The sequence below is a fragment of the Ursus maritimus genome, unplaced genomic scaffold, assembly GCF_017311325.1.
Source record: "Ursus maritimus isolate PB19 unplaced genomic scaffold, ASM1731132v1 scaffold_7, whole genome shotgun sequence".
Lineage (NCBI taxonomy): Eukaryota > Metazoa > Chordata > Mammalia > Carnivora > Ursidae > Ursus > Ursus maritimus.
Genome location: NW_024426885.1, coordinates 52,358,291 through 52,375,258, shown reverse-complemented (window position 1 = coordinate 52,375,258; position 16,968 = coordinate 52,358,291). Strand labels below are relative to the sequence as shown.

Sequence of the window (16,968 nt, the reverse complement as noted above, 5' to 3'; positions counted from 1 at the left end):
GGCTTTGCTTCTTAGAACTCCAAGGACATCTGAAAGCTGAGGCAAAAGAGGGCAGGGTTGAGGTACTGAAAATAACAGATAATAAAAGGAACTTTGGTACAGGGCCTACCTAGCTGGACAATATTCATGTGGGAATGAGTGATGAAGGTGCTAAGGATAAAAAGAGCCCACTCGGTCCATGAAGCAGAAGGGCAAAAACAGGTAAAACATTAAAACAAATGTATTTGTCACCAGAGTGAGCCTGGCTAAAGGTCAATTCTGGTAAATGGAATAAAAAAGCAACTCATTCATTTCTCATTTTTGCCTATCACCCTCCTTTTTCTTCCTTTAATCCTCAATAAAGATAAACTTTATGTTCTAAACATGGGAGTGTGTAAATCTCCTCTCAGGGGCTGCCCAGGGGCTTGATTTTTCTCTCTTCTGCTGACTTCAAAACCCTGTATGTACCTCAGCTGAGATCACCAAGACTTATGCAGAATGGACATTTGGGGCTCACAGAGGAGAAGTTAGCCTGTGAAACTTGTACTGAAGAAACATTTTTACTAAATGAGTCATTTAAACTAGACAAGAGCACAGTGAGACTCAATATTTATTTAAGAAGAAAAAGAGAGGCTAGGTGTGCTGGCTAATCTTGCGTCGGCTTACTTGTGGGTCTGTGATCAGTGTTATCAGGCAGCTGTACTCCCATGCTTTGTAAAAGGTTAGACGCAGGTCCTGCCAGTCCAGCTTGGGAACTATAGGATTCCAGTATATTTGAAACCAGGTTCAGGTCTACATCCACTGGTGTCATAACGGATCCTCCTGCACCAGAATCTTCCTCATCTGAACTAATATTGGTAGTCTGGGATAGAGGTTCCTTATTGGAGAGAAAAAATCATGGGATAATAGGCCATTAGGTTAGACGGTAGTTACAATAAAAACTAATACCAATGTAAAACTCTATTCTAAATTAAAAAGGAAATTTCTTATCCTTAATGATAAAAAATAAAAAGTCTAATAAACTTCACAATTTAACACACGTATTAGAATTTGGTTCCGAAGATTTTAACACACTTCTTTCTAGGAAAAGTTTCCTATAAATTGGGTTTCTTCCCTATTTTGAAACAGCCCAAGGGAGATAACCAAGATTAAGGCGATATATTTATAGCTTGCCTAAGAGTTTTAAAAGAGATATACAAATATGAACATTATAAAAAAAAAAGAGAATCTAATTTTTTCTCTAAATAAAAAAATTTCCTTTTTTTCCCCCCAATGAAAAAACAAAGTAAAAACCCGAGGCTCTGTGGAGTCCAACTACAAAGATTCCGAACTATTACTTGAACCTCTCTGGTTTCACAGGTTGAGGAAAGGATTTGAAAGACTGTAGCTTGACTTATAGGCCTTAGTATCTTTGCCATTTAAAGTACAGTCCATGAGTCAGCAGCATGCTGATCCCAGCACTGCTTGCGAGCCTGTTAGACATGTAAGATCTCAGGCTTCACCCTAGGCCAACTTAACCACAATCTACATTTTATTTTCTATGTATTTTTTTTTAACTTCACTTTTTTTTTTTTTTAAAGATTTTATTTATTTGAGAGACAGAGCAGCAGGGGAGGGGGAAAGGGAGAAGCAGACTCCCTGCTGAGCAGGGAGCGCGATGCGGGGCTTGATTCGGGGCCCAGGGATCACGGACCGAGCCGAAGGCAGATGCTTAATGGACTGAACCACCCAGGCGCCCCTTTACTTCACTTTTACTTAGATCTTTAGATGGCTCATATACATATTAATATTTTAGAAACACTGCTTTAGATAAATTTAACATATGGTTTCTTGGTTTCTATTAGGTTTGGGCAATACTGGAAATGATTATAGTTTAAATGTGGTTTAGATGATCAAAGCAAGGTGAATAATACTCATTAAGGGCCTTATTATGGATTTCACTGTTGTCTCACTTAGTTCTCGTATTAATTCTACAACATAAGGATTACTGGTTAATGGATATATATTCATAGTGGATGGCTGAGCTGGATTTCAAACCCTAATCCCCAAGACTTCAGGGTCCACTCTCTTTCACAATGTCTCTTAGGTCCAGGTTAGACACTGCTGGTATAAAAACTAGGATAAAAAAATAAGTGGAAGATGAATTCTTAATTTGGTTTTAAATTAAGAAAACACAGAACAAACACTATTAAGACTTGAAAATTATTTGGATATTTAAGATCTTTCTGTTTTTAAAGTCCGTGTAAGCTGTTAGTAGTAGAATGTAACCACAAACTAGTCTGACCACATCGCGTGACTTTTTATTTTAAATCCTAAGGGATGGCGTAGAATAAGTAACATAATTCACCTTATATTTAGGAGAACAAAGCTAATTATCCTTTATCCTATTAGTTACGGAAACATTAGCAATCTTACATTATTTCAAATAAAAAAAATCAAATTCATCACCAGAAAGGATAACAAATCAAAACAAGAAAAAAAAAAAGAAAAACAAAGATAAAATATAGTTTTAGCTCTCCTTCATAGTATTAGGATATCCAGATGGGGGAAAAGGTTAAGCACACACGTACCATTTGCTTCTGGGTGGTGAAACTTTTGCCAATGCTGGTATGTGCCAATTCCTGGTCCATCTGGGCCATGTATGACTTGAGATTATGAAGAGTTCCTTTTACAGATGCCTCTTCCCCAGTCTCCTGTGTTTTAAGATCCAAGTCATCATCACTGTCTAAATATTCAAAGTCTTCCTCGTCCAGATCATCGGAGTCTGATTCATGAGGACTTGGCCCTACACAGACCCCAACAGAGAAAAAGCCACATGGTAATTTTTTCTTGAGTGATTATACCTCTCAAAAGAGTTAAATATTACCTGCAGAAAAGGACCAATATACAGGGGTAAATTACTTCATAAGAATCCCTTCCGGAAAATGGTACTGCGGGCAGATATTTGCAGAAAAGTACACAGGTCAAGCTGAAAAATGTAGCTTTTTTTTTTATTATGAATTTGATCACTAAAATTTTTTTTAAAGATTTTATGTATTTATTTGACAGAGAGAGAGAGACAGCCAGCGAGAGAGGGAACATAGACAGGGGGAGTGGGAGAGGAAGAAGCAGGCTCCCAGCGGAGGAGCCCGATGTGGGGCTCAATCCCAGAATGATGGGATCACACCCTGAGCCAAAGGCAGACGCTTAACAACTGAGCCACCCAGGCGCCCCATGATTACTAAAATTTTTTACTTAAAAAATTTAAAAGCTACAGTATACATGAATATATTTTGATATAAATATTCAAGCCATAAGAAGTTATTATTGTCTCACATCTCACTCTCTTCCCAGAGTTAAGCATCTTTTAACAGTTTGGTGGGTACCTAAGCCTTTATGCAGTTCTGTACATATGTATAAAAACATAAGCGTTTTTTTTTAAAGATTTTATTTATTTATTTGAGAGAGAAAGAGAGCAAGTGAGAATACAAGCTTGGGGGGAGGAGTGGCAGAGGGAGAGGCAGACTCCCCACGGAGCAGGGAGCCCGACGTGGGGCTTGATCCCAAGACCCTGGACCATGACCTGAGCTGAAGGCAGACACTTAACTGACTGAACTACCCAGGCACCCCAAGGGTGTTTTTTAAATATATAAATACATATTGAACCATGGTTTGCTCTTCCACTTATTTATATGTCTTGGAAGTCCTTCTTTGTGAAAAACATATAGATGGACCTCATTCTTTCTTAAGATTGCACAATATTTCATAATATGGTTGTACTATAATTTATTTAACCATTTCCTTCTCCATGGACATTTAGGACATTCCAATTTTTTGCTACTACAATGCTGTAATCACCATCTTGGCACATATGTGTCTTTTTCGAAGAGAAGATTCCTGGAAATGAAATTATAAGTCAAAGGTTATGAACTTTCTAGAGTACCAAACCACCCTGTGAAAGACAACTTACATTTCCACGCTCATGGTTTGACAGTACCCATTTCTTCAACCCATGAGAAAACTGGGTATTGTCAATCTTTTAAGTCTTTGCCAATACAGTAGGCAAAAAAATAAAGTTCTTATTTTGTATTGTGTATTTACTTACTAGAAACAGTTAAGTATTTTCAAATATTTGTCTATATTTCTTCTTCAAGGCATTGCCTGTTTATATCCTTTGTTGATTTTTTAAATTGGGCTATTTGTCTTTTTATTACTAGTGTTAAGTACAGTAAGTCTAAAAAAGAAAAAACAGTATAACATGGAAGCCAAGGTAAAACTGTATCTAGCCATACAGCACTCACTCATTCAACAAATATTCAATGAGCAGTGACTATCTTAGGCACTGAGCTAAGAAGCAATTCAAAATCATTAAGAGAAAGCAAATACTTTGACTTCCAAGAGACCCAATGCTCTAGTACTCTAGCAATAGCCTTGCTACTTAGTTTCAAAATGAAAATAAACATCATACTGTAACTTACCTAAAATCTTGTCAAAATAATTAAGAAAAGAATCTGCATCAAAAGTGATTGGAGCTTCAGAAGGTTCTCTGTAAGATTAAAGGAAAAAGACCATTTATCTTGAACACAACTCTCTGGAACTTTTTTTTTTTTTTAAAGCAGTGCCATTCTTAGGAATACTACTAGGGATATGATCTCAAAAGAAGTGCTATAGCAAGAAAAACTGTAGTTTAAATGGTCTTGCAGGGCAAAAGAAATGGGAAAGACTGATGAAATAAAAGTAAAGGGCACCTGGGTGGCTCAGTTGGTTAAGCGTCTGCCTTCAGCTCAGGCCATGATCCCACCATCCTGGGATCAGGTCCCGAGTCTGGCTCCCTGCTCAGCAGGGAGTCTGCTTCTCCCACTCCTCTCCCCCACCTCTTGTGCTCACGATCTCTCCCTCTCTCTCTCTCTCTTTTTTAAAAGATTTTATTTATTATTTATTTGACAGAGAGAGAGACAGCCAGCGAGAGAGGAAACACAAGCAAGGGGAGTGGGAGAGGGAGAAGCAGACTTCCTGCTGAGCAGGGAGCCCAATGTGGGGCTTGATACCAGGACTCTGGGATCATGACCTGAGCCGAAGGCAGATGCTTAATGGCTGAGCCACCCAGGCGCCCCTCCTTCTCTCTCGCGCGCGCAAAAATAAATAAAATCTTAAAAAAAAAAATAAAAGTAAAAATTTCACTTTGTTTATGCACATTTAACTTAGGCTGATTTAGGGAACTACCCACCCTGCACCTCCCACAAGACAGTGTGTGTGTGTGTGTGTGTGTGTGTATATATATATATATACACATACAGCATTAGCAGAAGAAATCACGTCTCTGAGTTAATTTTTAAAAAGTCTATTTCTTTAGGAACTAAACTTTCAAAAGTAAGAACATATTTTCTCTTATCTCTGCTTTTTTTTTTTTTTTTAAAGCTGGCTCCGCGCTCAGTGTGGAGCACAACATGGGGCTTAAACTCACAATCCTGAGATCAAGACCTAAGCTGAGATAAAGAGTCAGACGCTTAACTGACTGAGCCACCCAGATGCCCCCTCCATCTCTGCTTTCCTAAAAGAATACTGAACATAAATTTTAATCTTCTCATGAGGCTCAAGAGCATCAACACAAATAAAGATGTATTTGCTGTACAGGTGACAATTCTATCTACCTTATTTTCCTATTACTTGCCAAATGTAACTTCCCATTTCTTCTGTTATTATTTCTTCCTCTGACGAACTCTTTTATCCCCCTCTTTTGAATGTGAAGCATCCAATTGGCTTGTGGGGTGGGAGATTGACTGGAAGTGTGGGTTTGCTGAGAGCTAGATATTAAGAGTCCATAAGGTTCTGAGTAAAAGTTTAAAGAGTAAAATACACGATTTCCTTCCATAGCTCTGGGATGGACACTTTTAGATCTGCTGAGTAGTCTCTCTGACTTACTTTAAAAATCACAAAGAATCAGGCTATTAGAAATATAACTCCAGGTAAGTCTTCATGGTACTAGACACCAAAAGAGGGAAACACAGCAGTACAAATCATTTACTGAAAAGAAAAACAAGAGTGGAAATGGCAATGACTAGAAGACTTCAATACCTGCATTCTAGCTACTTAGATATTTATACTCTAACACAAATTACCGAGGCAGCTCTGCTCCTTTGTGGGTTGAGACTTTGGAAATGAAAGCTTTCATGCTTTCTGAGACTTGACTTAAGTCATAGTTCTGTTCCTCCTTCTTGGAAATGGGCTCTGCTTCTTTTTTGCCAGCAGCTTCCTGCAGTAGCTGGTCCAGCTGATCTGGTGAGAGATCTAACCACTGGTCGTCTGAAAAGAAGAAAACATGATACCACCATATCACACTGAACATGGCAGGTACTCTCAGAGAAGGGCCCTGTGAGACTCAATGGCATATTTTCATTTTTCCTAACTCTTCTGCTCTATCCTGGTCCATCACTTACCATCTTCTGGGGGAAGATCAGCTTCTTCCTTCTTAAGCTCTTCTATATCAAATGGTAAGGTCTGTAATAAGGTTAAGATTTCTTCACCTGGGCTCATAGCAAGAGAGCTATAAAAAAATAAAAGACATGGGGATTTTTTCATAAGACAGCTCAGAATAATAATCACAAAAAATAGTATTTTAAAGCTGGGAGGAATAATCTAATTTGTTTTTAAACAACTGTTTTAGGCTATAGACCCCTTTTTCTCAAATAAAATTTTACCAGGAACTCTAAAATATAAAAGAGCTTGAAGAGAAACTGATTTGTACAGCAAAGGAAACCATCAACAAACTGAAAAGGCAACCTACTGAATGGGAGAAAATATTTGCAAAAATCATATATCTGATAAAGAGTTAATATCCAAAATATATAAAGAACTAATAAAACTCGATAGTAAAAAAACAATCTGATTTATTTTTTTAATTTAAATTCAATTAGCCAACATATACTACATCATTAGTTTCTGATGTAGTGTTCAATGATTCATCAGTTAAAAACAATCTGATTTAAAAATGGGCAAAGGACCTGAATAAACATTTCTCCAAAGATGTACAAATGGCCAACAGGTACATGAAAAGGTGCTCGACATCACTCTTCATCAGGAAAATGCAGATCAAAATCACCATGAGATACCACCTCACACCAGTCAGAATGGCTATTACCAAAAAGACAAGAGAGTTGCTAAGGATGTGGAGAAAAGGGAACCCTTGTGCACTGTTAGTGGGGATGTAAATTGGTGCAACCACTATGAAAAACAGTATGGAGATTCCTCAAAAAATTAAAAACAGAACTACCGTATAATCCATCAACTCTACTTCTGGGTATATATGTAAAGGAAATGAAAACAGGACAATTCCCTTCACTGCAGCATTACTCACAATAGCTAACACATGGGAACCACCTAAGTATCCACCAATGGATGACTAGATAAAGGAGATGTGCTATATTAATACAATTATATCACAAATATATTACAAATTTTATTACAATTATATTACAAATATATGTAATAAATATATACAAAACATTATTCAGAGAAATATATATGAGAAAGAAGGAAATACTGTTATTTGTGAAATGGACTGAACTTGAGGGCATAATGCTAATGGAATAAACCAGACAGAGAATGACAAACACCGCATGGTATCACACATATCTGGAATCTCAAAATAAATAAATAAAGCTCATAGAAACACAGAGTAGAAAAGTAGTTGCCAGGGACTAGGGAGTGAGGGAAATAAGGAGAGGTTGGTAAAAGGATACAAAATTTCTCTATACCCTCTAAGGATCTAATGGAAAACATGGTGACTATAAGACTGTATCATATAACTGAAATCTGCTGAGAGAGTAGATCTTAAATGTTCTTCTCACTGTCCCACCAAAAAGATAAATATGTGAGGTGACGGAACTGTCAATTAATTAGATCCCTTCACATGTACCGTTATCAAATCACCATAATGTACACTTTAAATATCTTACGATTTTGTTCCTCAATTACTTCTCAATAAAGCTGAAAAAGAAAAACTGCTTTGACTGAAATGGAGTTTGGAAGCTCAGAGATGTGTCCATGTCACCTCTGCCTGTGGTTCTGCGGCAGGATGCATGGAACACTATGAAGCTGCTGACTTAGTACGACTCTTTCAACTTATATATAGCATATATATGAGGAAAAGAAAACCCAGAGGAAAGTATGAACTAAAATTAATCTTGTATGTATGATATGCTAGGCTAGCACTTTAAATACATTTTCTTATTTATTCCTCTAATTACTATTATGAGGTAATAATCCTGTTTTATAGATGAGAAAACCAGAGCTCAGTGAAGTTCTGTAACTTTTGCAAGGTCACTGAGTTAGAGCAAAGTCTTGAAATCAAGTCCTCTGATACTATCTTATGATCTTCCTACAATAAACTGATGAGGAAAAATGCACAGAGATATTATCTGTACAATGAACATGTTATTTTATGGTGGCAATGTGACCTGTTTACATAAACGGATGGAACCCTGTCTCACGTATTTAGAATGGAGCAAATCAAGTTATAGAATGGACTTACATTCATGTAAATAAAGATTTGCATACCTTGCTAAATCATGTAGGTAACAGGAAATTGTCTCTATTATATATTATGCAAATATTACTAGGAGAGAAAAAGAAATACACAAGTAATCATAATAAATTACACAATATAAAACCATATTTATTGATTTGAGAGAGAGAAAGAGAAAGAGTGTGTGAACAGGGGGAGGGGCAGAGGGAAAGAGAGAGAGAGAATCTCAAGCAGACTAGCTGATGTGCGCAGGGCTCAATCTCGACCCTGAAATCATGACCTGAGCCAAAATCAAGAATTGGAACAAATGCTATGAAGAGTCACAGGAGAAGGTAATTAATTACATTAACTACAGAAAAGTTAAAAAGAAATGATAAAGACAATGGAAGTAGTTGAGTTAGGCCTTATAGAATGGGGTGGGGGGCCTGGGTGGCTCAGTCGGTTAAGTGTCCAACTCTTGATTTCAGCTGAGGTCATGATCTCAGGGTTGCGAGGTTGAGCCCTGCACTTAGTGGGGAGTCTGCTCAAGATTCTCTCTCTCCCTCTCCTCAGTCCCTCCCTCTGCTCTCACATGCTCTCTTTAGAAAATAAATAAATCTTTAAAAAAATGGGGAAGATGTTTTCTTAAGATTTTATTTAAGAGAAAGAGAGAGAAAGAGAGAGTGCATGAGTGGGGGGAAGGGCAGAGGGAGAGGGAGAAGCAGCCTCCCACTGAGAAGGGAGCCCAACGTGAGGCTCGATCCCAGGACCCTGGGATCATGACCTGAGTCCAAGGCTGACACTTAACCAACTGAGCCACCCAGGCACCCAGAATGGAAAGATTCTGACAAGTACGATAGGGTAGAGGAACTTATGGCAAAGGGGAAAATGAGCATTTGTATAAAGGCAAAGAAGTGAGAAACATGTTCACAAAGCAAACGGTGTTCAGTTTGGCAAAAGCGTGGAAGATGAAGCTGAACAGATGGACTGGGATGAGAGCACAGTGAGCCTGAAGTGGCTAAGTTTGGACTCAATGAAATAAGCCGTGGGTGATCACTGATGGCTTCTTTTTTATTTTTAATTTTTGTTTTAAGAAATTTAAATAATATAGACAAGTCCAAAAGATACAGCATTAAAAAAAAGATGATATAACAAATGTCCATATCCTACCACCTAGAATTATAATATTGTTATACTTACTTCCAGTCTAAAGATATGATTGATTACCCTTAACATAAAAAATTAAACAAGTAATATACACATGTACTTTAAAAATTTATAGTTAAAGCTAGTATTTTTCCTTTGATGACCAACACTATCAGTTTCAATCTCTTTCGTTATTACCCAGAGGTGACTGCTGTCACAAATAATCCTTCTGGTCCATTGAGAGTGTGTGCACCCACACGCACATATATTTGTTGCACTTGCTGTTTGTTCTCTTTCCCTGGAATTTTATTCCCCCCAAATACCTGTATGCCTCATTCCCTCACTTCATTTAGGTCTCTTCTCAAAAACAGAACCTCCTCAGAAAGGCCTCCTTGACCAACCTATTTAGAAAGCAGCCGAGGGGCGCCTGGCTGGCTCAGTTGGGTGAGCCACCGACTCTTGGTCTCAGCTCAGATCGTGATCTCAGGATCATGACACAGGAGCCCTATGTCAGGCTCCATGCTCAGCACAGAGTATGCCTGGGATTCTCTCTCTCCTTTGCCCCATCCCCCTACTCATGCAATCAATCAACCAATCAATCAATCAATAAAATCTTTAGAAAAGCAGCCTGTACCTCTCTCTCCTCATATACTGTTTTCTCTTCAAAGCACTTACCACCATCTAATATCATATAGTGGTTATATTGTCTTTCTCCTACAGTAGCATGTAAGCTCCATAAGGACAGGGAGACTTTAGTTCTTTTGTTTTATCCCCAGTACCTGGAATTGGGCTTGGCACACAGGAGATACTCAATAAGTATTTGTTGAACTAATGAATATTTAGGTATCTATAAATGATACATGGCATTTTGTGTACTAAACATTTTTATATGTATAGCATCCACACTCTACATATTTACAACTTGCCTTTTTCACTCCACATCATTTTCAAAATCTATTTATTTAGATGAGTGGTTTTCAACTGGGGATAATTATGCCCCCAGAGGATATCTGGCAATGTCTGGTGATATTTTTGGTTGTCAAAACTGGGGGTGGGGTGGAGAGCTATTGGCATTTACTGGTAGAGGCCAGGGATGGTGCTAAACATCCTATAATACACAGAGCAGTCCTCCACAACAGAGAATTATCTGGTCCAAAATGTCAACAGTGCCGAGGCTGAGAAATCCTGGATTAGACTTACGTACATTTAGCTGATCTCTGGTTAACTAATAGATAGTAGTCCATCATACGAATACACTGCAATTCATTTATCTACTATTGGTGGACACTTACACTGTTCAATTTTTCACTATTACAATCCTTAATAATTTTTGGGAGAGGAATTAAACATGATTGAAGATATATTTCAGGCAGATTCTCCTGGCTCTAATGGTTGCATTGGAGTTGCTAGCCATTGGGAAACAAGTTTAGGTACTGCCATAGTTTAAGAAATAAGTAAGAAAAAAAAAAGAAACAAGTAATTAGAGTAGGTAGGCAGTAAAAAAGAAAAAAGCAAGACACAAGATAATAATAAAAAGGATCAAGACTGGATCCAAGGAAAGCCAGGAAGTCTAGGTGATAAGGAGGATGGTGGTACTCTTAAAAAAGAGAGTGGGAAATGGCCTGTAATATTAATCCAGGTATTAAACAAAACAAAACAAAACACTGGAAATGCAAGAACAGGTCTGGAGGGAGATGTGAGTTTGGTTTTAAACTGCTTAGAAGTTACCCTGGTTTGGGGAATGGGAGTCTCTTTTGCAACACTATTTAAAATGTTGGACATGCAGGGGCGCCTAGGTGGCTCAGCTGGTTAAGCATATGCCTTCAGCTCAGGTCATGATCCCGGGGTCCTGGAATCAAGCCCTGCCTCAGACTCCCTGCTCAGAGGGAAGCCTGCTTCTCCCTCTCCCTCTGCTTATGCTTTCTCTCTTTCTCTAATAAATAAAACCTTAAGAAAACAAATAAATAAATAAAATAAAATGTTGGACATGTAAGCTACTTATAATTCTTTCTCCAGTAGTAAAAATGTGGTAAGTTATGGCACATCCATTTGCTGAAATGTTATGCAGCTCTTTAAAATTATGCTTATAAAGACTTTTTAACGTCATGGGAAAAAGTAAGATTATAATGAGTAAAAATTATGGACAGGATACAAAATTTTTTAGTAGTATGAAAATGTTTTAAAAATAACTAGATGGATATAGGGGGGAAAATCCTGGAAGGCAGTAGATGAAAATGATAACAGTAGTTGACTCTGTTATACATTTTTTCCTTATTACATCTTTCTGTATTTGCTATGAGTGAATGTCATTTTATAACAACAATGAACTTATTCTAAGATTTTTGGGAGAGAGAGAGCGAGAGCGAGTGAACGAAAGAGAATGAGCTCAGGGTGGGGGGGGGAGGAGAGGGAGAAGCAGGCTCCCCACCAAGCAGGAAGCCCAACATGGGGCTTGATCCCCGGACCCTGAAATCATGACCTGAGCCAAAGGCACTTACCTGACTCTCTTTCCTAAGTTTTTTGAAATGATACCCTAAGAAGGAATCCTCTTACCACCAATTATTGCCATAAAACTGATGGGAGGGGGCGCCTGGGTGGCACAGCGGTTAAGCATCTGCCTTTGGCTCAGGGCGTGATCCCGGCATTATGGGATCGAGCCCCACATCAGGCTCCTCTGCTGTGAGCCTGCTTCTTCCTCTGCCACTCCCCCTGCTTGTGTTCCCTTTCTCTCGCTGGCTGTTTCTATCTCTGTCGAAACTGATGGGAGTAGGACAAAGGCACACACAGACACCTCTGAGAGTAAGGACTGCTGTAAAGTCATTATTACCTCACAGACAACCGACGCTAGAGTTCTCTCAGCATCAACTTCGCTTCACCAGTCCTCAAAGAACAGTCTATTACACAAATAAGTGATGTTTGCTATGTAAGCAAAATGACTGGAGTTCAAAACCAGTACATTTTATTTGAAAAAAGAAAAAGTTCAACAACAAAATGAAAAACACACACAACTTGGGACCTTTTAACCATAATATATACAAAGCTATTCTTCCATGTTATTTAACAGCTTTGAGTATCTCAAATTCAATTTTGCAAACATAAATTGAATTTTTTCCAACACTCAAAATCTGATCTTTGATTCCTGAGCTCAGTAAGACTGAGGCTTTCTGCTAGAACTCTATTTTTTCCTTGGTGCTGCACTGACTAGGAAGTGACCTCAGGGGACAACTCAGACAATGTGGACCACACATATTGTGATCTTCTTTTAAGGGTCCTATTTCCTTCGATTTTTGTCTTATTTTGTTGTTCTACTGTGTCTTCAAATAATTATTTCTTATATTCTGTCCAGAGGTTATAATTACAATTGGCAGGGGGTTAGTTGGATATGTTACTCCACCATTACAAAACCACTGTTTTATTAAATTTTAAAGGGGTGCCATTTCCTTCCAACTTTGTGCTCATTTCTTTCTTCCCCCAGGAAACGTATGGCAGGTCAGAATGAGATTTGATTTGAAAGATGAATATCTGCTTTACCCTGTGTTTCAGGTCCGCCTAAAAGTAGCTAGACACAGCCAAGGGTTCCTACAGGAATTAAGCACATGCTCAGTTTCAGACCGCCTGAGTTCAAATCCTTTTATCTGTCACTTATTAGCTGTGTGACCTTTGGCAAACTACTTAATCTCTCTTGGCCTCAGCTTCTCTGCTGTAAATAGGGAATAATAATCATCATAACAGGATTGTAAGAGAGATTTAACAAATGCAAGTGGCCTACACTTTATAATTACCAATAAAACTTAGCCATTAGAAGATGATGATGATGATGATGATGATGATGATGATGACAAGTGCCAGATCCAGTGATCTTCTGTAGCAAAACCTCTTCTCCCCCACTTCAGCCCCTTCAGTATTCATGATCCTTGCCATTAACTCTTTAAATATGGCAACTCCAACTTCTGCAACTATCTCAAGAGTGAGGAACTCCTTAACCTCTGGCAGGTTACCACTTTGCTGCCACGGTTAGGTAGTGATAAACTCACCTTTCTGGTCGGTTTACTGAGAGTTGGAAGTAGTTCTTTGCCATTTCTAGCCTTGCCTGGTACTGAGCAGAATCTTCTATCAGTCCCTTAAAAAAAAAAAGGCCTATCAGAACATTATTTACATGGTATCATTAAAATAACATTAGCAAATATGCAATGTTATGGCACGTATAGGAATATTAACTTCCCCACACCTTCAACAGCACTAAATATCACACAGATCCTTTTTCATATATGTGAAAAAGTATTACTGTGTTCATATGTATATCCTTACTACTTGTAAGAGTGAATATTTTAAGAAAAATTTGTTACTTGTCTTTTTGTAATTTTTTCAATCCATGTCTTTGTTCATTTTTCTATTTGGTGTCTTCGTGTTTACCTTATGATTTGCCCAAGTTGTTCTTCTGATACAAATGATAACTTTCAGCATTCTATATAAATGTTAGTAATTTTTCTAAAATACTAGGAACAGTTCATAGTTACCCTCTCATTAACACTGAACTAGAATGGTCCCTTTTAACTCTAGCTTCCATAATAATGTTACACATTAAATATGGACCATAGGACTCTAATTCACTAGCTTGATTTTCCCTGGATTGTACAATTTTACAAACGCATTGCAAGTCCTACCTTAAAGTAATCATTCTTTTTCAGACTTTCAAGAAAGCCAGCCCAGAGGGGGGAGGTAGTCATGAAGGATTTCTTGGAGTCAGAAAAATGTGGGCTGCATTTGGAGCATAAGATCTCAAATCCGTGAGCCTAGATGGAATACACAGAATTTTCATTATTAAGTTACTTTCTTTCCACTTAGCCACACTTAAGACCTAGGTGACTGGACATAAGGGCATATGGACATTTTTAACACTTTGAATTTTATTTTTAAAATGTATTATTATTATTATTATTATTATTATTTTAAAGATTTTATTTGTCAGAGAGAGAGAGAGAGCACAAGCAGGAGGAGCAGGAGAGGGAGAAGCAGGCTCCCCTCAGAACAAGGAGCCCAACGTGGGACTCGATCCCAGGCCCCTTGGATCATGACCTGAGCCGAAGGCGGACGCTTAACCTACTGAGTTACCCAGGAGTTCCAACACTTTGAATTTTATGAAAAATCTGACTATTTCCAAGTTTTTCAATTTCTATAGATTACTAAAAATTATAAAGGGAAAGCGAATAATACAAAGATCCTTGTTCTCTTCAAAGAGATTTCTTTTCTTGCTGATTACAAAACCAGAAATTTAAAACTTATTTCTTGTTTGCTTTAAAAAAAAGCTTGTAAAAAGTTTCTTGTCTGACAGAAATTATAAATGAATTCAGCATGGTCTTAGACATAGGGAAGGGAGGGAATCACTTCATTTTAAGTGTCCTATGACTAAAAAATATAATGAATGAGCATGGCAAAGTAAGTCAGACAGGGAACTTTCCTGATCACTCTAGAGAAAACTACCATTACCAATTTCTTGCATATCCTTTCAGAAGTAATGTATGCACTCAAGCAAATGTGTGGTCTGTGTCTGTATACCCTACTGCATCCCTTTGGTCATTAAATGGCAATATATACACTGTACAAAACCTTGCTTTTTCACTAAGTTATATGCCTTGCAGATCATTTTATATGATCATACACATTTATCCATTTCACTGCATAGGCAGGCCATAATTTATCTAACTATTCCCCTACTAATAGGCATTTAGGTAGTTTCCAATCTTTTGCTACTACAGATAATGCTGTCATGAGTATCCTCATACATCTTTGTGCACATATAAAATATATGGAAGATAAATATCTAGAAGTGAGAATGCTGAGCAGAAGGGTTTGTGCATTTATGTATTGATGGATATTGACAAATTGTTGTAAGAGATTGAATTAACTTACATTCCCGTGGATGATGTTTTAGAGTATCTCTCTCTATATATATTTTTACTAATCCAATATATATTATCAATCTTTTTGATATTTGCCAAATGGTAGAAAACATTATTTTATAGCTTTAAGTTGCATTACTTTTATTCTGAGCAAGGGCCAACATTTTTCTTATGTTTAAATTAAAAATCATTTGTATTTCCTTTCCTGGGGATTGTCTGTTCATAGCTTCTGAACATTTTTTATTAATTAGTATTATTTTTCATATTGACTTGTAGGAACTCTGTATATATTAAAGAAATTAGCTCTTTTCAATTTAAATTGCAAATATAATACTGTCTTCAGGTTTACTGTCTTTTGACTTAAGTTATGGGGTTTTTCTTTCCCATACAGAAATGCTTAATTTTTTTTTAGGGGGTGGAGCAGAGGGAGAGGGAAAGAGAGAATCTCATGTGGTGTGATCTCACATGATCTCACATGATCTCAGACCTGAGACCTGAGACCTGAGACCTCAGGTCTGAGATCATGACCTGAGCTAAAATTAAGAGTTGGATGCTTAACTGACTGAGCCACCCAGGTGCACCAGAAATGCTTAATCTTTAATAATCAAATTTATCAGTCTTTTTTTTTAATAGCTTCTGGTTTCAAGTTCTGCTTAGAAAGACCTTTCCTACTCAAATTATCAAAAATTCTCCTGTGTTTTCTTTCAGATTTTATGGTTTCAATGTTTCCTTTTAAATATTTGGTCCACCTGGAATTTATTTTGGGATAGGTGTGAGGGAATCAACCTTAACTTCTTAGATGCCTTCACAGTTGTTCTATTATCATTAACTGAATAACCCATTTTTCCTTCTTGTTTGAGATGCCACATTTTACTACATTCTCACATAAGTAAGGTCTATTTCTAGACTTTCTATGCTGTACCATTATTCTATTAAGAGCCCTTTTACCTAAAGGAAGGAATATAAAATTTTATGGTTCATTACCAACTTCATGCCCAATTCATGGGCTCGATATTGGGGATGAGATGGAGGAGGCATCTTGTATCCACTCCGCCGGTCTGGCACAAACCTTTGTTGTGCCAACTGTGCATACAGACATTTGGTGAAAGTCACCTGGACATTGGAACACAAAATACATGAGTCTTCCTGAAAGTAAAAATTTGACTATCATTTCACAGTTTATAATTCCATTTATGAGCTTCGTATTCATATGAAATGCCAAGAAGATCCAACCTATTCACTACCAACATTTTTTTAGTAACAGCTTTATTGAGATATAATTCACATACCACAAAATTGACCTCACTGTCTACTTTTTAGTTATCACTAATGGAATTCTTCTCATTAGTTACATTATACTGCAATTTGGGTGGGTAGAAGATAAAGAATAATTCTTAAGTCTCTGGAAGAAATGAAATGTTTTACTCTTAAGAAGAAAATATAATAGGAAAAATATGGTCA

The 16,968-nt window shown here is 37.4% G+C and overlaps 1 protein-coding gene and 1 long non-coding RNA gene across 7 annotated transcripts in view; one reads left to right on the top strand and one right to left on the bottom strand.

Moving 5' to 3' along the window:
- ECD (ecdysoneless cell cycle regulator) overlaps positions 1-16,968 on the bottom strand; it is a 43,563-nt gene that overhangs the window by 16,151 nt on the left and 10,444 nt on the right. For 4 of the 6 annotated variants that reach the window (XR_569866.2, XR_569868.2, XR_569870.2 and 1 more), the window contains exons 7-14: positions 16,492-16,620; positions 14,272-14,400; positions 13,642-13,727; positions 6,396-6,502; positions 6,078-6,261; positions 4,437-4,504; positions 2,550-2,764; positions 646-856 (exon numbers count right to left, since the gene is read on the bottom strand). Coding sequence is in view for 2 of the 6 variants with exons in the window: in XM_008696026.2 (XP_008694248.1) it covers positions 626-856; positions 2,550-2,764; positions 4,437-4,504; positions 6,078-6,261; positions 6,396-6,502; positions 13,642-13,727; positions 14,272-14,400; positions 16,492-16,620 (1,149 nt within the window). In the remaining 4 variants the exon portion in view is untranslated. Of the gene's footprint in view, positions 1-571; positions 857-2,549; positions 2,765-3,542; positions 3,856-4,436; positions 4,505-6,077; positions 6,262-6,395; positions 6,503-13,641; positions 13,728-14,271; positions 14,401-16,491; positions 16,621-16,968 lie in introns of those variants that run through there. The other 2 variants (XM_008696026.2, XM_008696027.2) reach the window with 2 other exon arrangements.
- LOC121101240 lies at positions 2,663-5,588 on the top strand. The gene is made up of 2 exons (XR_005833206.1): positions 2,663-2,797; positions 5,377-5,588. It is a non-coding gene; the product is annotated as an uncharacterized LOC121101240 (long non-coding RNA).